The 21,317-nt window shown below is 44.6% G+C and overlaps 2 protein-coding genes across 40 annotated transcripts in view; one reads left to right on the plus strand and one right to left on the minus strand.

Moving 5' to 3' along the window:
• The window catches only part of LOC112214694 (receptor-type tyrosine-protein phosphatase delta), a 905,847-nt gene that overhangs the window by 302,699 nt on the left and 581,831 nt on the right, over positions 1–21,317 (plus strand). The window lies entirely within an intron of this gene.
• Positions 1–21,317, minus strand: part of LOC112267515 (contactin-5-like) — a 210,093-nt gene that overhangs the window by 4,486 nt on the left and 184,290 nt on the right. The window contains exons 13-16 of the mRNA XM_042298356.1: positions 14,672–14,781; positions 14,284–14,470; positions 13,394–13,506; positions 6,350–6,516 (exon numbers count right to left, since the gene is read on the minus strand). Of these exons, the coding sequence (XP_042154290.1) occupies positions 6,403–6,516; positions 13,394–13,506; positions 14,284–14,470; positions 14,672–14,781 (524 nt within the window). The 3' untranslated portion in view covers positions 6,350–6,402. The remainder of the gene's footprint in view (positions 1–6,349; positions 6,517–13,393; positions 13,507–14,283; positions 14,471–14,671; positions 14,782–21,317) is intronic.

The raw sequence follows: 21,317 nt of genomic DNA on the forward strand, positions 1-21,317 counted from the left end.
ATAACAAGGTATGACAGGCAGCCCTGTGCTGTATTAAATCCAAACATTTCCGATAAACAGAAAATCATTTTTGTCAGGACTGGTTTCTTCTCAAAGACACAATTTAATCTAAAATAATTCGCAAGCACCCACAGTAGTTTCAGGGGCTTTGAAATTGCAGAAATGAATCTTTCATCTGGCAGAGAAAGAATAAAATGCACTATTGGACTAAAAAGCTTGTAACCTGTGTTTCTACAAATGATGGTAAACTTAACATTTGTCTTGTTTGAGACTAACTTGGCTGTGCAAGCAAAATTCTCCCTCGTGGGGACATTTCCTAATTCCCCAAGAGGACAAAGGCTATTTTAAGCTTAGGGGATAGGTTCAGCATAAGGTTTAGAATTAAGGTTAGGGTAAGGGGTTAGTGATTAGAGTTAGGAGTTAGGTTTGGATTAGGGTTAGGGTAAGGGGTTAGTGATTAGGGTTAGGAGTTAGGTGTGGGTTAGGGTAAGGGGTTAGTGGTTAGGGTCAGAGGTTAGTGATTAGGGTTAGGAGTTAGGTTCAGCGTAAGGTTTAGAATTAGGGTTAGGGTAAGGGGTTAGTGATTAGGGTTAGGAGTTAGGTTCAGCGTAAGGTTTAGAATTAGGGTAAGGGTAAGGGGTTAGTGATTAGGGTTAGGAGTTAGGTTCAGCGTAAGGTTTAGAATTAGGTTTAGGCTAAGGTGTTAGTGATTAGGGTTAGGAGTTAGGTTCAGCGTAAGGTTTAGAATTAGGTTTAGGGTAAGGGGTTAGTGGTTAGGGTAAGGGGTTAGTGATTAGGGTTAGGAGTTAGGTTCAGCGTAAGGTTTAGAATTAAGGTTAGGGTAAGGGGTTAGTGATTAGGGTTAGGAGTTAGGTTCAGCGTAAGGTTTAGAATTAGGGTTAGGGTAAGGGGTTAGTGATTAGGGTTAGGAGTTAGGTTCAGCATACGGTTTAGAATTAAGGTTAGGGTAAGGGGTTAGTGATTAGGGTTAGGAGTTAGGTTAGGGTTAGGGTTAGGGTAAGGGGTTAGTGGTTAGGGTAAGGGGTTAATGATTAGGGTTAGGGTAAGGGGTTAGTGATTAGGGTTAGGAGTTAGGTTTTTGGGTTAGGGTAAGGGGTTAGTGGTTAGGGTAAGGGGTTAGTGATTAGGGTTAGGGTAAGGGGTTAGTGATTAGGGTTAGGAGTTAGGTTTGGGGTAGGGTTAGGGTAAGGGTAAGGGGTTAGTGGTTATGGTAAGGGGTTAGTGATTAGGGTTAGGGTAAGGGGTTAGTGATTAGGGTTAAGATTTAGGTTTGGTTTAGGTTAAGGGGTTAGTGGTTAGGGTTAGGAGTCATGTTTGGTTTAGGGTAAGGTGTTAGTGGTTAGGGTAAGGGGTTAGTGTTTAGGGTTAGGAGTTAGGTTTGGGTTAGGGTTAGGGTTAGGGTAAGGGGTAGTGGTCAGGGTAAGGGGTTAGTGATTAGGGTTAGGGTAAGGGGTTAGTGATTAGGGTTAGAAGTTAGGTTTGGGTTAGGGTTAGGGTTAGGGTAAGGGGTTAGTGGTTAGGGTAAGGGGTTAGTGATTAGGGTTAGGGTAAGGGGTTAGTGATTAGGTTTAGGAGTTAGGTTTGGGTTAGGGTTAGGGTTAGGGTTAGGGATATTTGATATAAATATATTTTAGATCCCCACGACGATAGAATAACATAATATGTGTTTGGGTGCACGTGCAATGGTGTGTGTGTGTGTGTGTGTGTGTGTGTGTGCAGGTGGTTAATTAATTAAAAGTGTATTAGCAAAGGGAAACTTGGCTGAGGCAACAGTGGTTAAACAGGGAGGAGAAACAGGGGAGGAGGAGAAACAGGGCAGGAGGAGAAACAGGGCAGGAGGAGAAACAGGGGAGGAGGTAAAACAGGGGAGGAGGAGAAACAGGGGAGGAGGAGAAACAGGGCAGGAGGAGAAACAGGGGAGGAGGAGAAACAGGGGAGGAGGAGAAAACAGGGAGGGGGAGGAGAAACAGGGGAGGAGGAGAAACAGGGGAGGAGGAGAAACAGGGGAGGAGGAGAAACAGGGGAGGAGCAACAAGTGAGGAGGAGAAACAGGGGAGGAGGAGAAACAGGGGAGGAGATACAGAGGAGGAGTAGAAACAGGGGAGGAGAAAGAGGGGAGGAGAAGAAACAGCGGAGGAGGAGAAACATGGGAGGGGAAACAGGGGGAGGAGAAAGAGGGGAGAGGAGAAACAGGGGAGGAGTAACAGGGGAGGAGAAGAAACAGCGGAGGAGGAGAAACATGGGAGGGGAAACAGGGGGAGGAGAAACAGGGGGAGGAGGAGAAACAGGGGAGGAGAAACAGGGGGGGAGATACAGGGGAGGAGGTACAGGGGAGGAGAAGAAACAGCAGAGGAGGAGAAACAGGGCAGGAGGAGAAACAGGGCAGGAGGATAAACAGGGGAGGGAGGAACAGGGAGGAGAAACAGGGGAGGAGAAACAGGGGAGGAGGAGAAACAGGGGAGGAAGAGAAACAGGGGAGGAGGAGAAACAGGGGGGAGGAGGAGAAACAGGGGAGGAGGAGAAACAGGATCTAGTAGAGATAATATTCCAGTCAGTCTGTTTATGAGTCCTAGCCTGGTGTTTCAGTCTGTTTATGAATCCTAGCCTGGTGTTCCAGTCTGTTTATTAGTCCTAGCCTGGTGTTCCAGTCTGTTTATTAGTCCTAGCCTGGTGTTCCAGTCTGTTTATGAATCCTAGCCTGGTGTTCCAGTCTGTTTATTAGTCCTAGCCTGGTGTTCCAGTCTGTTTATGAATCCTAGCCTGGTGTTCCAGTCTGTTTATTAGTCCTAGCCTGGTGTTCCAGTCTGTTTATGAATCCTAGCCTGGTGTTCCAGTCTGTTTATTAGTCCTAGCCTGGTGTTCCAGTCTGTTTATTAATCCTAGCCTGGTGTTCCAGTTTGTTTATTAATCCTAGCCCTGTGGTCCAGTCTGTTTATTAGTCCTAGCCTGGTGTTCAGGTCTGTTTATTAATCCTAGTCTGGTGTTTCAGTCTGTTTATGAATCCTAGCCTGGTGTTCCAGTCTGTTTATGAATCCTAGCCTGGTGTTCCAGTCTGTTTATTAACCACAGCCTGGTGTTCCAGTCTGTATATTAATCCTAGCCTGGTGTTCCAGTCTGTTTATTAGTCCTACACTGGTGTTCCAGTCTGTTTATTAATCCTAGTCTGGTGTTCCCGTCTGTTTATTAACCCCGGCCTGGTGTTCCAGTCTGTTTATTAATCCTAGCCTGGTGTTCCAGTCTGTTTATTAGTCCTATCCTGGTGTTCCAGTCTGTTTATTAATCCTAGTCTGGTGTTCCAGTCTGTTTATTAGTCCTAGCCTGGTGTTCCAGTCTGTTTATTAATCCTAGTCTGGTGTTCCAGTCTGTTTATTAACCCCGGCCTGGTGTTCCAGTCTGTTTATTAATCCTAGCCTGGTGTTCCAGTCTGTTTATTAGTCCTATCCTGGTGTTCCCGTCTGTTTATTAACCCCGGCCTGGTGTTCCAGTCTGTTTATTAATCCTAGCCTGGTGTTCCAGTCTGTTTATTAGTCCTATCCTGGTGTTCCAGTCTGTTTAGTCATCCTAGCCTGGTGTTCCAGTCTGTTTATTAATCCCAGCCTGGTGTTTAAGTCTGTTTATTAGTCGTAGCCTGGTGTTCCAGTCTTATTCATAAACTCTAGTCTGGTGTTCCAGACTGTCTATTTATTTGCCCTTGTATGGTGGTCCAGTCTCTTTATGAATCAGAGCCTGGTGTTCCAGTCAGTTTATAATCCCTCGTTGGGTGTTCCAGTCTTTTGTTCCAGTCTGCCTGGAAGTAACTTATACATACAGTTAATTCAGAAAATATTCAAACCCCTTGACATTTTCCATTTTGTTATGTTACAGCCTTATTCTAAAATTGATTTAATAAATGTTTTTCCTCATCAATCAAACACAATACCCCGAAATGACAAAGTGAAAACATATATAAAATAGCAAATTTTAAAATTCAGACCCATTGATATGAGTGTAATGTAGACGCAGCGAGTCAAGAATCAAGAACAGGGGGTGGATTTAATAATACAGAAAATATGGAACAATACAAACAAGAGTAGCGTCTGGACATGAGAAACAACTAATACTGTCTGGGGAAAGAACCAAAGGGAGTGACAGATACAGGAGAGGTAATCATAGAAGTGATGGAGTCCAGGTGAGTCTCATGAGGTGCAGGAGCGCGTAACAATGGTGACAGGTGTGTGTAACAATAAGTAAACTGGCGACAATGAGAGCAGAGAGGAGGAAGTAGAGGGAGGGAGGGAGGGAGTAGACATGACAGTACCCCATCCCTGATGCGTGGCTCAGGCCGCAGGACGCCTACCAGAGGAACGGTCCCAATGACCAGGAGCAGGAAGGTCACCTCTGATGAGGCGCGGGAATCTGAAGAGCCAGCTGAGGTGTGGGAACCTGAAGAGCCAGCTGAGGCGCGGGAGCCTGAAGAGCCAGCTGAGGCTGAGGCGGGAACCTGAAGAGCCAGCTGAGGCGCGGGAACCTGTAAACCCGGCTGAGGCGGGAACCAGTGGAACCGGCTGAGTTGCGGGACCCTGACGAACCTGCTGAGGCACGGGAGCCTGATGAACCGGCTGCGGTAGCGGTAGCCTGACAAACCGGCTTAGGCGCGGGAGCCTGATGAACCGGCTGAGGCGCAGGAGCCTGACGAACAGGCAGAGTTGCGGGAGACTGACGAGCCAGCTGAGGCGCGGGAGACTGACGAACCAGCTGAGGCTTAGCAGCCTGATGGGATGGCTGAGGTATCCCCAGTTGCATTGACAATGGAAGCCTGACGAGCCAACCAAGGCTTGAGAACCTGACGATGCAGGTGAGGCATGGAAGCCTGACGAGCCAGCTGAGGCATCCCCGGTTGCTTCGACAGTGGCCCTTGTACCCGACGTCACCAGCAAAAAAAAATTAATTATTTAAAAAATCCCTGTTGCTTCCATTTTTTAGGCTGTATTCTGTAACGCAGACGCTGGGCGTCAGGAATCAAACACAGGGGTGAATTTAATAATACAAAAACATGGAACAATACAAAACAAGAGTAGCGTCTGGACATGAGAAACACAACTAATACTGGCTGGGGAAAGAACCAAAGGGAGTGACAGATACAGGAGAGGTAATCATAGAAGTGATGGAGTCCAGGTGAGTCTCATGAGGCGCAGGAGCGCGTAACGATGGTGACAGGTGTGTGTAACAATAAGTAAACTGGCGACAATGAGAGCAGAGAGGAGGAGAGGGAGTAGTCATGAAAATGAGACTCAAAATTGAGCTTAAGTCAATCCTGTTTCCTTTGATCATCCTTGAGATGTTTCTACAACTTGATTGGAGTCCAACTGTGGTAAATTAAATTGATTGTACATTATTTGGAAAGGCACATACCTGTCTATATAAGGTCCCACAGTTTATGGCATGTCAGAGCAAAAACCAAGCCCTGAGGTCGAAGGAATTGTCCCTAGAGCTCCGAGACAGGATTGTGTCGAGGCACAGATCTGGGGAAGGGCTCCAAAAAAATTCTGCAGCATTGAAGGTCCCCAAGAACACTGTGGTCTCCATCATTCTTAAATGGAAGAAGTTTGGAACCACCAATACTCTTCCTAGAGCTGGCTGCCCGGCCAAACTGAGCAATGGGGGTAGAAAAGGTCTTGGTCAGGGAGGTGACCAAGAAACCAATGGTCACTGACAGAGCTCCAGAGTTCCTCTGTGGATATGGTATAACCTTCCAGAAGGACAACCATCTCTGCAACACTCCACCAAGAAGGCCTTTATGGCAGAGTGGCCAGATGGAAGCTACTCCTCAGTTAAAGCCACATAACAGCCCGCTTAACAGCCCGCCTTTTTCCAAAAGGCACCTAAAGGACTCTCAGCCAATGAGAAACATATATACAGTAGACAGGTGTGTGCCTTTCCAAATCATGTCCAATCATTTGAATGTACCACAGGTGGACAATCAAGTTATAGAAACATCTCAAGGATGATCAATGGAAATAGGATGCACCTGAGCTAAATTCATTGCAAAGAGTCTGAATACATATCTAAATAAGGTATTTTTGTTCCAGTTTTTGTTGAATACATTTGCTACAATTTCCCATTATGGGGTATTGTGTATCGATTAATGAGTAAAACAAAATGCTGAAAAATTTAAATGGGTCTGAATACTTTCTGAATACATGGTATATACTGTACATATAAGGTGACCTGGAAGTGACAGTAGGTTCCAGTCCTCCAACAGCCATGCTGTGACTGTATTTGACCAATTGAAACACGCTAGTAATTACAGAAGCACATTAGTTTGATTTGGGCTCAGTGTCTGTCTTACCTGAAGAGGTGAGTACTCTGACCTGGGAGCTGGTTGCTCCCTCTCCCCCTCACTCACTGCCCGCACCTCAATGATGTATGTGCCCCCTCAGGGGAGAGAGAGGACAGCCGAGGGGTGATGGTCCTCATTACCTGATGGTGGACACGCCCCTCCTGGCTCAATAACACCTGTAGCAGGACAATAAATAAATCAATTAACTAACGGTGGACAAGCTTATCTCAAGCCCACTCGACACCTGTAGTCGGACACGCAAACAAACAATCAATCAATTAACCAATTCATCAATCAATAAATCGGGTAATTAAACAATAAAATAATTATAAATGTTGGACACACCCCTCCTGACCCAATAACCCCTCCTGACCCAATAACCCCTCCTGACCCAATAACCCCTTCTGACCCAATAACCCCTCCTGACCCAATAACCCCTCCTGACACAATAACCCCTCCTGACCCAATAACCCCTCCAGCAGGACACACCCCTCCTGACACAATAACCCCTCCTGACCCAATAACCCCTCCTGACCCAATAACCCCTCCAGCAGGACACACCCCTCCTGACCCAATAACCCCTCCTGACCCAATAACCCCTCCTGACCCAATAACCCCTTCTGACCCAATAACCCCTCCTGACCCAATAACCCCTCCTGACACAATAACCCCTCCTGACCCAATAACCCCTCCAGCAGGACACACCCCTCCTGACACAATGACCCCTCCTGACCCAATAACCCCTCCTGACCCAATAACCCCTCCAGCAGGACACACCCCTCCTGACCCAATAACCCCTCCTGACACAATAACCCCTCCTGACCCAATAACACCTCCAGCAGGACACACCCCTCCTGACACAATAACCCCTCCTGACCCAATAACCCCTCCTGACCCAATAACCCCTCCTGACCCAATAACTCCTCCAGCAGGACACACCCCTCCTGACCCAATAACCCCTCCTGACCCAATAACCCCTCCTGACCCAATAACCCCTCCAGCAGGACACACCCCTCCTGACACAATAACCCCTCCTGACCCAATAACCCCTCCTGACCCAATAACCCCTCCAGGAGGACACACCCCTCCTGACACAATAACCCCTCCTGAACCAATAACCCCTCCAGCAGGACACACCCCTCCTGACCCAATAACCACTCCTGACCCAATAACCCCTCCAGCAGGACACACCCCTCCTGACACAATAACCCCTCCTGACCCAATAACCCCTCCTGACCCAATAACCCCTCCAGCAGGACACACCCCTCCTGACACAATAACCCCTCCTGACCCAATAACCTCTCCTGAGCCAATAACCCCTCCTGACACCAATAACCCCTCCAGTAGGACACACCCCTCCTGACCCAATAACCCCTCCTGAGCCAATAACCCCTCCTGACCCAATAACCCCTCCAGCAGGACAGACCCCTCCTGACCCATTAACCCCTCCTGACCCAATAACCCCTCCTGAGCCAATAACCCCTCCTGACACCAATAACCCCTCCAGCAGGACACACCCCTCCTGACCCAATAACCACTCCTGACCCAATAACCCCTCCAGCAGGACACACCCCTCCTGACACAATAACCCCTCCTGACCCAATAACCCCTCCTGACCCAATAACCCCTCCAGCAGGACACACCCCTCCTGACACAATAACCCCTCCTGACCCAATAACCCCTCCAGCAGGACACACCCCTCCTGAGCCAATAACCCCTCCTGACACCAATAACCCCTCCAGTAGGACACACCCCTCCTGACCCAATAACCCCTCCTGAGCCAATAACCCCTCCTGACCCAATAACCCCTCCAGCAGGACACACCCCTCCTGACACAATAACCCCTCCTGACCCAATAACCCCTCCTGACCCAATAACCCCTCCAGCAGGACATACCCCTCCTGACCCATTAACCCCTCCTGACCCAATAACCCCTCCTGACCCAATAACCCCTCCTGAGCCAATAACCCCTCCTGACACCAATAACCCCTCTAGTAGGACACACCCCTCCTGACCCAATAACCCCTCCTGAGCCAATAACCCCTCCTGAGCCAATAACCCCTCCTGACCCAATAACCTCCCTCCTGACCCAATAACCCCTCCAGCAGGACACACCCCTCCTGACCCAATAACCCCTCCTGACCCAATAACCCCTCCTGACCCAATAACCCCTCCAGCAGGACACACCCCTCCTGACACAATAACCCCTCCTGACCCAATAACCCCTCCAGTAGGACACACCCCTCCTGACCCATTAACCCCTCCTGACCCAATAATCCCTCCTGACCCATTAACCCCTCCTGACCCAATAACCCCTCCTGACCCATTAACCCCTCCTGACCCAATAACCGCTCCTGACCCAATAACCCCTCCTGACCCAATAACCCCTCCAGTAGGACACACCCCTCCTGACCCATTAACCCCTCCTGACCCAATAATCCCTCCTGACCAATTAACCCCTCCTGACCCAATAACCCCTCCTGACCCATTAACCCCTCCTGACACCAATAACCCCTCTAGTAGGACACACCCCTCCTGACCCAATAACCCCTCCTGACCCAATAACCCCTCCTGACCCAATAACCCCTCCTGACCCAATAACCCCTCCTGACACAATAACCCCTCCTGACCCAATAACCCCTCTAGTAGGACACACCCCTCCTGACCCAATAACCCCTCCTGACCCAATAACCCCTCCTGACACCAATAACCCCTCTAGTAGGACACACCCCTCCTGACCCAATAACCCCTCCTGACCCAATAACCCCTCCTGACACCAATAACCCCTCTAGTAGGACACACCCCTCCTGACCCAATAACCCCTCCTGACCCATTAACCCCTCCTGACCCAATAACCCCTCCTGACACAATAACCCCTCCTGAGCCAATACCCCCTCCAGTTGGACACAAACAACAATATGGTTGAGACTGCTGATATCATATATCTAAATGAATGACTTTATTTGTGAGTAAAGAACGTCTATTTCTTCCGAGTTTGACGACTCCTATCTTTATAAGAGTTGAGCACAACATCTCCAGTTGTGAATATAACCTTGGTTCCATGATGAGGAGAATACATTACACAAGATAACAGAGAAAGAAAAGCCCTATGTTTCTACAGACACTGTCTTATTCCTGCAGCCACATACACAATGTTTCAGCTGCAATAGCCTTCCTATTGTTGTATACATGTTAGCTATGTTAATTCAGTGGGTCACTCTGCCAGAACTAATAATACATAAACGTGTGCTGGGCCTGTGGTTACTGGCTCCAGAGTGGTAATGGTGTTGGCTAAAGGCAGATTGTCTGTGTCTGGATAGTTTATGTATAAGGTGTATTGTACCAGGTAAGATGACTGAGAAGTTGACAACACATTCTCGTTTACAGCAACAATCAAAGGGAAAGTAGCAGGGAAGATGAGAGGGGTTGGATGAATAAGCTGGGGTTGATTAGGCGATAGCGCCCACAACAGTACGGCATTGGTTGAAGCTAGGGCCAATAGTATGGCATTGGTTGAAAGGAGGGCTAATAAATAGCATTGGCTGAAGCTAGGGCCAAAAGTAGGACATTGGTTGAAGCTAGAGCATTGGTTGAAGCTAGGGCCAATAGAAGGGCATTGGTTGAAGCTAGAGCATTGCATTGGTTGAAGCTAGGGCCAATAGAAGGGCATTGGTTGAAGCTAGAGCATTGCATTTGTTGAAGCTAGGGCCAATAGAAGGGCATTGGTTGAAGCTAGAGCATTGCATTGGTTGAAGCTAGGGCCAATAGAAGGGCATTGGTTGAAGCTAGAGCATTGCATTGGTTGAAGCTAGGGCCAATAGAAGGGCATTGGTTGAAGCTAGAGCATTGCATTGGTTGAAGCTAGGGCTAATAGTAAGGCATTTGTTGAAGCTAGAGCATTGCATTGGTTGAAGCTAGGGCCAATAGAAGGGCATTGGTTGAAGCTAGAGCATTGCATTGGTTGAAGCTAGGGCCAATAGAAGGGCATTGGTTGAAGCTAGAGCATTGCATTGGTTGAAGCTAGGGCCAATAGAAGGGCATTGGTTGAAGCTAGAGCATTGCATTGGTTGAAGCTAGGGCTAATAGTAAGGCATTTGTTGAAGCTAGGGCATTGGTTGAAGCTATGGCCAATAGAATTGCATTGGTTGAAGATAGGGCCAATAGTAGGGCATTGGTTGAAGCTATGGCCAATATAATTGCATTGGTTGAAGCTAGGGCCAGAGTATGGCATTGGTTGAAGCTAGGGCCAATAGTTGGGCATTCGTTGAAGGTAGGGCATTGGTTGAAGCTAGGGCTAATGGTATGGCATTGGTTGAAGCTAGGGCAATAGCAAGGCATTGGTTGAAGGTTGGGCAAATAATATGGCATTGGTGGACGCTATGGCTAATAGTATGGCATTGGTTGAAGCTAGGTCATTGCTTCAAGCTAGAGCTAATAGTAGGGCATTGGTTGAAACTAGGGTATTGGTTGAAGCTTGGGCCAATAGTAGGGAATTTGTTGAAGCTAGGGCTAATGGTATGACATTGGTGGAAGCTGGGGTAATGGTATGGCATTGGTTGAAGCTAGGGCCAATAGTAGGGCATTAGTTGAAGCTATGGCATTGTTTGAAGCTAGGGTATTGGTTGAATCTTGGGCCAATATTAGGGCATTGTTTGAAGTTAAGGCATTGATTGAAAATTGTGCCAATTGTATGTCATTGGTTGAAGCTATGGCTAATAGCATGGCATTGGTTGAAGCTAGTGCTATTATTATGGCATTTTATTTAACCTTTATTTTTATGTAGGCAAGTCAGTTAAGAACAAATTCTTATTTTCAATGACGGCCTAGGAACAGTGGGTTAACTGCCTTGTTCAGGATCCGAAAAACATATTTTTTTCCTTGACAGCTCTGGGATTTAATCTTGCAACATTTTGGTTACTAGTCCAACACTAGGCTACCTGCCGCCCCAGGTTAGTTGAAGCTAGGGCCAATAGTATGGCATTGGTTGAAGATAGGGCCAATAGTATGGCATTGGTTGAAGCTAGGGCCAATAGTATGGCATTGGTTGAAGATAGGGCCAATAGTATGGCATTGGTTGAAGCTACGGTTAAAAATAAAAATATCCCTACCATCAAATCTAATCCAATTTGACACCAATGTCAAATCAACGTGATTGGAAGCACACAACAAACTCTCCACCTCTCATCATGAGCCGTCCAGTCATTACCGAGAAAAACACACCCAATTTTTTAAATGGTAGTTCTCAATTGAGTTCTCAGAGTATTTACTATGCCAACCTAACGTTAGCTGAAATTCTAGACGTTGGATTAAACTGAGACTATAAAAAAGTATCAAATGCAACCTTTGTTTAATTAGGCAAGTCAGTTACAAATTATTATTTACAATTTCAGCCTACTGGGGAACAGTGGGATAACTGCTTTGCTCAGGGGCAGAATGACACATTTTTTCCGCGTCAGCTCAGAGATTCGATCCAGCGACCTTTCAGTTTCTTGCCCAATACTCTAACCACTAGGCTACCTGCCACCCCACAGTATGTGTAATTTATCACTCTCACATGCTAATTTATGTCCATTAAGAACCAACAATGTGCTACCTTTTCTAAAACCGAGACCAGCATCTCGGTTGCTGCACAACAACAGCTAGCTAGTAGCAGGCTAACTAACACCAGTCAGATGAGAAGCAAGCTACAAAGAAGCAGGCTAACTAGATATATTTATCTTTGGAAAGTTTTTCATATGGATGTAGTCAGTTTGAGAAGGTTTGAATCCTAAGTAACCTGCCTTCACATAGTTTGAAGTACAATAGACCAACATGGCTACTGTAGTAGGTCAAAGCTGTGTGCTGTAAAACCTTGGTAGAGCATGGGTGGAAAAGGCATTGAGGTGCTGTAAAACCTTAGTAGAGCATGGGTGGAGTAGGCATTGTGGTGCTTCAGACCAATGCATACTTCTCACTTAAAACCAATTTTTTTGTTTATAATACAATATGATAGTATTATTGGAGGGTAATAGCTGGGGTAATTAAGAGACTATATACAGTAAGATAGTGTGGTTGGATGAGTTAGCTGGGGATCATTAAGAGGCTATATACAGTATGATAGTATGGTTGGATGAGTTAGCTGAAATTATTAAGAGACTATATACAGTATGGTTTGATGAGTTAGCTGGGGATGATTAAGAGACTATATACAGTATGATAGTATGGTTGGATGAGTTAGCTGGGGATGATTAAGAGACTATATACAGTATGGTTGGATGAGTTAGCTGGGGATGATTAAGAGACTATATACAGTATGGTTGGATGAGTTAGCTGGGGATGATTAAGAGACTATATACAGTATGGTTGGATGAGTTAGCTGTGGATGATTAAGAGAATATATACAGTATGATAGTATGGTTGGATGAGTTAGCTGGGGATGATTAAGAGACTATATACAGTAAGATAGTATGGTTGGATGAGTTTGCTGGGGATGATTAAGAGGCCATAATAGTAAAATGGTCAGATTTTGAATTTAGCCAGGACAACGGGCCAGGATTGGCATTGAGCCAGGACACCAGGTCAGGATGGATATTGAGCCAGGACACCAGGCCAGGATGGGCATTGAGCAAAGACACAAAGTCAGGATGGGCATTGAGCCAGGACACCCGGTCAGGACGGGTATTGAGCCAGGACACCAGGTCAGGATGGATATTGAGCCAGGACACCAGGTAAGGATGGATATTGAGCCAGGGCACCAGGTCAGGATGGACATTGAGCCAGGACACCCGGTCAGGACGGGTATTGAGCCAGGACACCAGGTCAGGATGGATATTGAGCCAGGACACCAGGTAAGGATGGATATTGAGCCAGGGCACCAGGTCAGGATGGACATTGAGCCAGGACACCAGGTCAGGATGAGTATTGAGCCAGGACACCAGCTCCTAGATAGGATGAGTATTGAGCCAGGACACCGGCTCCTAGATAGGATGACTATTGAGCCAGGACACCGGCTCCTAGATAGGATGAGAATGAGCTGAGAAGGTGGTATTGTAGAGTATTGTAAGGTGGGCGTACCTTGTATCCTATGACATCTGACTCGTTGTCTTTAGACTTGACCGGCTCCCAGTTTAGAGACACGTTAGTTCCTTCCTGAATCCACATGAGGTTGGCTGGAGGCTGGACTGGAGCTGATTAGAAAGCACAGTGATCAATTAACAATACAACTAAATACAAGCACAGGGAGTTTTAATCTATTTGGTCTATTGTGGTACTTTTCTGTTTCTTCCATGCACGATAAAATATAATATGTCTAATAGTAATCAATCAATCAAATGTATTTATCAGCTGATGACATCAGCTGATGTCAAAAAGTGCTGTACAGAAACCCAGCCAAAAACCCCAAGAAGCAAGCAATGCAGGTGTAGCAGCACGGTGGCTAGGACAAACTCCCTAGAAAGGCCAGAACTTAGGAAAAAACCTAGAGAGGAACCAGGCTATGAGGGGTGGCCAGTACTCTTTTGGCTGTGCCGGTTGGAGATTACAACAGAACATGGCCAAGATGTTAACATATCGAATGAGAAAATGTCTTCATATCAGAATCAGCATCAGAATCACCTTTAATTGTCAAGTACATTACAAGTACCAGGAATTTGATTTGCATATACAGATATATCAAAGAAGTGAATGTCTCTTTATACAATATGGTTGGTATGAGGGGTTAATTTACATACAGTATGGTTGGTATGAGGGGTGTATTTACATACAGTATGGTTGGTATGAGGGGTGTATTTACATACAGTATGGCTGGTATGAGGGGTGTACTCACTGTCTTTCCTGGTCTGTGCAGAGCTAGGTGAGCTGGCTGGTAGTGTGTGAGTTGCTAGTGTGTGAGTTGCTAGTGTGTGAGTTGCTAGTGTATGAGTTGCTAGTGTGTGAGTTGCTAGTGTATGAGTTACTGTACTCACGATCTTTCTTGGTCTTGGCGGTGTTAGCGGTTGATGCAGGGCCCTGGCCGATACTGTTGAAGCCTCTGACTGTGATGACGTACACACTGTTCCCCTCCAACCCTGTCAGCACCATAGATGTCTCGTTACCTGCTGTCTTCTTCTTCTTCCCTGACTCCTCCTGCTCACTGTCCTTCCTGTAGCTCACCTGAGGGAAAGGAAGAGTTGGGTTCTTTCCAATGACTGTTTCCTTTATCCTAGTATTTAGTAAAGAGGTGAAATCTAAAAATATTTGAGAAAATAGTACATGCACACAAACAAGAACACAAACGTGCACGAATGCACACACACACACACACACACACACACACACACAGACAAACACACAGATAGACACACTCACACTCACCTCGTATCCCTGTGGTCTCCCAGGACCAGGGTTGATCTGTCTCCAAGTGACCTTAATTTCCTTAGAGGAAATGCTGGAAGCTTTCACCTCAGATGGGGCGTCCCTGGGCTCTGTGGAGGGAAACACACACACACAGTCAACCTTAGAAACCCCAGGAAATATAGTGTCACACTATAACTGCTGCTAGCTCTTCTATCTTTACACAGAATGATGGATAGAGGTGTGGAAATTGAGATATTTACACTACAGACACTAATACAGAATGATGGATAGATGTGTTGAAATTGAGATATTAACACTACAGACACTAATATGAATAATGACGGGGATATCATTATAATGAGGGGATTATTTAAAAGGCATACTATGAACATCAATCAGTATTATTCATCACAGTAAACATAAAATCAGTTGTCATGACTCTCCTGTGAAGATCTGAAGGAACAGGTTACAGTGGGTCAGCTTTACAGCGCCCTAACTGACAGGGTCAGTGTTACCAGACAGTGTTCAGACTGATAGACTCAGTGTTACCAGACAGTGTTCAGACTGATAGACTCATTGTTACCAGACAGTGTTCAGACTGATAGACTCATTGTTACCAGACAGTGTTCAGACTGATAGACTCATTGTTACCAGACAGTGTTCAGACTGATAGACTCAGTGTTACCAGACAGTGTTCAGATTGATAGACTCAGTGTTATCAGACAGTGTTCAGACTGACAGGCTCTGGCATGACTCTCCTGTAGGGTCTGAAGGATCAGGTTACAGTGGGTCAGCTCTACAGCACTCTCTCCCGCAGAGGGGGAGAAGGGATGGAGTTGGCCATTTTATGACAGTCGTAAATACTTTGTAGGAACTCTGCCTTTGGACTTTGCAGGAGGAGGGGAAAGGAACTCCTTTGTTACAAGGAGATTCCTCCCGCCAAAACCGTAACATCCCATCCAAACAGTTGGAATCCATGGCCACTGAAAGAACAATTATGTCAGATCAGTTGTTGCTTTGGGACGTAACTGTATCTCTTAATGTTTATATTTCCCAGTTATCAAATTTACATCTAAATGTCGTGGAACTTATATGATTAAATATGAAACTATTTGTGAGAAGATGAAATGCGATGTTAGCCTTCTAAATGAGAATTGTTTTTCATATAAAAGTTTTAACCAGTCAGTAATCACGCCCACGTGAGCACAAACATTATGTCGGCGTCATGGAACGCCCCTTTCACAAGAGTTTATAAAAGGACTCGCTAACAAAATGTATATTAGACCAGAGAACCGTCCGCACGCTGAAATGGTTACCATTTAAATAGACCAGCTATGTGCAGCGCCAGCTGAATACGTTATTAAATGGTTAAGAAATGTACATCTCTAGAGACCAGCACATTGCCGGGTTGCTACGGGAAAATGGTTCTAGCTCTACAATAGACCAGTGTGACCGACAGCGTGAGCTGAAAGGTACGGAAGGGTTAGAAACTCTGAAACTTTCTCTTGAGGAAGAAGACAACACAGGAACATTCAGTCTGCTGCTGTTTAAGTACTTTAGTCTAGTAAACGTGACCGAGGACGAGAATACAAACAATTTACTCTCATCACTATAGACACCTCTATTCTAACAAACAGAGCCCGCTGAATAATGCGGGGTAGACCTATGGAGGATCCGTCCTCACATACACTCCGAAATCTACTAGAAATACAAAGGACATGGTGATCTCTGTTGGACAACCAGAGATGTTCTGTTGAATTACTCCCCGTAGATGGATGGAGTGTTTTCAACAAAGAGACAGCAAATACATACACACTTAAATATGTGTATTCAAATCATTTCGAATGAGCGGACATTCATTTGCAAAATTTTCGCATTTGCACACATTGTATATAGATTTTTCTATTGTGTTATTGACTGTACGTTTGTTTATCCCATGTGTAACTCTGTGTTGTTGTATGTGTCAAACTGCTTTGCTTTATCTTGGCCAGGTCGCAGTTGTAAATGAGAACTTGCTCTCAACTGGTCTACCTGGTTAAATAAAGGTGATCTGGTCTACCTGGTTATATAAAGGTGAAATAAAAAATAAATAAAACTATTTCCATCAGCATAGTTACCAACTGTATGTACGTTAGTGAAGTCCTTTGTCTTTTATCCCGCTCTTTCTTACATGCCCCTCCCTTTCCCTCTCTTTTGAATCCGCCATTTTGTGTAACAAGCCATCATATCGGTTTAGTCCACTAGGGACTTTTCATTGCATTGTGTCGTAATCCATGTTAAAGCTATCCTGTTTGTGTGTTTATGTAATTCTGTATGATTATTTAGTTAGTTGGTAAATAAATAAAGAATTAAGCCAATTTGCATATTGCTGATTCATAATTTATGCTGGGGTTCGTGCAGATATTCAAGAGTTTTGAAACATTCAGAATGAGACTGATATGAGGTAATAATAATTAATTATTTGACTGTGACTGAGAGATATTTATATCTTTAGAGTTTAGTCGGGAGATAGTAACTCGGTAAATCACTTTTCCTGTGGTGCCCCAGATTACTAATTCATTAATTGTTATATGATTAATTGAATTGCGTAATAATTGAACGTGTTATGTAATTATTTTATGAATAACTGTCACATTCTGACCATAGTTATTTTGTGTTTTCCTTGTTTTAGTGTTGGTCAGGACGTGAGCTGGTTGGGCATTCTATGTTGTGTGTCTAGTTTGTCCGTTTCAATATATGGCCTGATATGGTTCTCAATCAGAGGCAGGTGTTAGTCATTGTCTCTGATTGGGAACCATATTTAGGTAGCTTGTTTTGTGTTGGGGTTTGTGGGTGGTTGTTTCCTGTCTTTGTGTTCTCTGCTCCAGATAGGACTGTTTCGGGTTTTGCCACGTTTGTTATTTTGTATTTGTGTAGTTGTTCATGTTATCGTCTTTCATTAAACATGTTCAACACGAACTACACTGCATTTTGGTCCTCCTCTCCTTCCCAGGAAGAAAACTGTTACAATAACAGTCAAACACATTAATGATAGCCAAGACACGACTAAGTATATATTCATAACAGTAAACATCAATCAGTATATATTTATTACAGTAAACATCAATCAGTACATATTCATTATAGTCATGATCAATCAATGGATTGGAATTGTAGGTTATTGCTATTGCCTATAATTCCAACTCATTATAATGATTTTCCATTGACTCAAGTGGGTGGATTATTCCCAATGATATCAGAACTACTTTCAGAATATATCATCCACACATACTGTATATAGTATTTCAATCCTAGGGAGGTCAGAGGATATGTTGAAATAAAGTGATACATTGTACATCTGTGTTTCATAATTTTCTTTCAATTCGCAAGAAGCTAAATGTCATCCGAGCGAGGGAAACAGCGCCCCTATGTTTTTTATTTTTTATTTGATTTATTTCACATTTATTTGACCAGGTAGGTAGCCTAGTTGAGAAGATGTTCTCATTTGCAACTGCGACCTGAAAAGATAAGCAGAGCAGTTTGACACATACAACAACAGAGTTACATATTGAATAAACAAACATACGATCAATAATACAGTAGAAAAATCTATATACAGCACGTGCAAATGAGGTAGGATAAGAGAGGTATAAGGCAATAAATAGGCCATGGTGGCAAAGTAACTACAATATAGCAATTAAACACTGGAATGGTAGGATGTACAGAAGATTAATGTGCAAGTTGAGAAACTGGGGTGCAAATGAGCATGATCAATAAATAAATAAATACAGTATGAGGATGAGGAAGATTGGGTGGGCTATTTACAGATGAGCTCTGTACAGGTGCAGTGATCTGTGAGCTGCTCTGACAGCTGGTGCTTAAAGCTAGTGAGGGAGATAAGAGTCTCAAGCTTCAGAGATTTTTGCAGTTTGTTCCAGTCATGGGCAACAGAGAACTGGAAGGAGAGGCGGCCAAGGACGAACTGGCTTTGGGGATGACCAGTGAGATATACCTGCTGGAGTGCGTGCTACGAGTGGGTGCTGCGATGGTGACCAGTGAGCTGAGATAAGGCGGGGCTTTACCTAGCAGAGACTTGTAGCTGACCTGGAGCCAGTGGGTTTGGCGAGAAATATGAAGCGAGGGCCAGCCAACAAGATCATACAGGTCGCAGTGGTGGGTAGTATATGGGGCTTTGGTGACAAAACAGATGGCACTGTGATAGACTGCATCCAATTTGTTGAGTAGAGTGTTGGAAGCTATTTTGTAAATTTGATGCTAATGCAGAACGCCACAGGATGTTTTTGTGCTGGTCAACAGCAGACAGGTCTGGAGTGTACCAAGGCCTATATCTGTTCCTAGTTCTACATGTTTTTAATGGAGCATGCTTATTTAAGATGGTGAGGAAGGCACTTTTAAAGAATAACCAGGCATCCTCTACTGTCGGGATGAGGTCAATGTCATTCCAGGATACCCCGGCCAGGTCAATTAGAAAGGCCTGTTCGCTGAAGTGTTTTAGGGAGCGTTTGACAGTGATGAGGGGTGGTCGTTTGACCGCAGACCCATTACGGATGCAGGCAATGATCGCTGAGATCTTGGTTGAAAACAGCAGAGGTGTATTTGGAGGACGAGTTAGTTAGGATGATATCTATGAGGGTGCCCGTGTTTACGGATTTGGGTAATACCCAATCAGTGTTGAGCTAAACTGAGTGAGCCAAATTGTGAATGGTCCTGGAGCACCAAAGTGTCAAGGGAAGCTGGTTTGGATTTGGCTTCACACCAATCACATCACATCAACAGCAAAACGTCATTACTGACAAAAAAAACTTGAATTGTTCCATCTCATTGTGTTGTTGTTTTCCGGTGGTTAGCTAGCTAGCTAAAATTGTCCCTTTCCTAAATTAGCTATGGGTGGAGATAGGGATTTGGACTTGTGGTTTTACTTAATTCTCCGTACAGGATAATGATTATAACAGCGATTCTGATCCAACCATTAATTCATAGATTTTGGCCACTTGCCTGAGAGGATGGAAGTTCAATATGTAGCTAGATGTAGTATGCTAATGTTAACTAGCTGGCCTGTCGCATTGTTGTCTTTGAAAAGAAGTTAGGCTAGCGAGCAAACATTTTAGCCAGCTTGCCTAGGACAACAACAACTAAAAGCATGTACTGAATGACAGAGGTGTAGATTGTTTTGGCAATATGAAAGAGAAGAGGATGGCAAGCACACAGACACACACACACACACACAAATCAGTACCATGGACAGCCACATCATATTTAGCTTATGTTGCATGGACTAAATATTTTTTGGTATCTTTTATTTGTTACCAGTGGTGGAAAAAGTGCCCTGTTGTCATACTTGAGTAAAAGTAAAGATAGCTTAATAGAATTATTATTATTATTTGTTTTAACCTTTATTTAACCAGGCAAGTCAGTTAATAAGAACACATTATTTTCAATGACGGCCTGGGAACAGTGGGTTAACTGCCTGTTCAGGGGTAGAACGACAGATTTGTACCTTGTCAGCTTGGGGGTTTTGAACTCACAACCTTCCGGTTACTAGTCCAATACTCTAACCACTAGGCTATGCTGCCACCCCTTTCACTTTTACTCAAGTAAAAGTGAAAGTCACCCAGTGAAGTATGACTTGAGTAAAAGTCTAAAGGTATTTGGTTTTAAATATACTTAAGTATCAAAAGTAAATGTAATTGCAAAAATATGTTTAAGGATTATATCAAAAGTAAAAGTTAAAGTACAAATAACTTAAAATTCCATATGTTAATCAAACCCGATGGCATAATTTTCTTGTTTTTGAAATTTACGGATAGCCAAGGGCACACTCCAACACTCAGACATCATTTACAAACGAAGCACGTGTGTTTAGTGAATCCGCCAGATCAGTAGGCAGTAGGGATGACCAGAGATGCTATCTTAACAAGTGTGTGAATTGTCCTGCAGAGTATTCAAAATGTAACGAGTACTTTTGGGTGTCAGGGAAAATGTATGGAGTAAAAAGTACATTATTTTCTTTATGAATGTAGTGAAGTAAATGTAAAAGTTGGCAAAAATATAAATAGTAAAGTTCAGATATCCCAAAAAACTACTTCAGTAGTACTTTCAAGCATTTTTACTTAAGTACTTTACACTACTGGTTGTTACTGTATTAGACCAAACAGGTGATCGATGATGTTGTTAAAGTTCAAATGGTGCTGGAATAGTGGAGGCAGCTCCTGTTGTTGACATGGTGCTGGAATAGTGGAGGCAGCCCCTGTTGTTGACATGGTGCTGGACTAGTGGAGGCAGCTCCTGTTGTTGACATGGTGCTGGAATAGTGGAGGCAGCTCCTGTTGTTGACATGGTGCTGGAATAGTGGAGGCAGCTCCTGTTGTTGACATGGTGCTGGAATAGTGGAGGCAGCTCATGTTGTTGACATGGTGCTGGAATAGTGGAGGCAGCTCCTGTTGTTGACATGGTGCTGGAATAGTGGAGGCAGCTCCTGTTGTTGACATGGTGCTGGAATAGTGGAGGCAGCTCCTGTTGTTGACAGGGTGCTGGAATAGTGGAGGTAGCTCCTGTTGTTGAAATGGTGCTGGATTAGTGGAGGCAGCTCCTGTTGTTGACATGGTGCTGGAATAGTATTTTTTTTTTTTATTTCACCTTTATTTAACCAGGTAGGCTAGTTGAG

This window comes from Oncorhynchus tshawytscha, linkage group LG15, assembly GCF_018296145.1.
Source record: "Oncorhynchus tshawytscha isolate Ot180627B linkage group LG15, Otsh_v2.0, whole genome shotgun sequence".
Taxonomy (NCBI): Eukaryota; Metazoa; Chordata; class Actinopteri; order Salmoniformes; family Salmonidae; genus Oncorhynchus; species Oncorhynchus tshawytscha.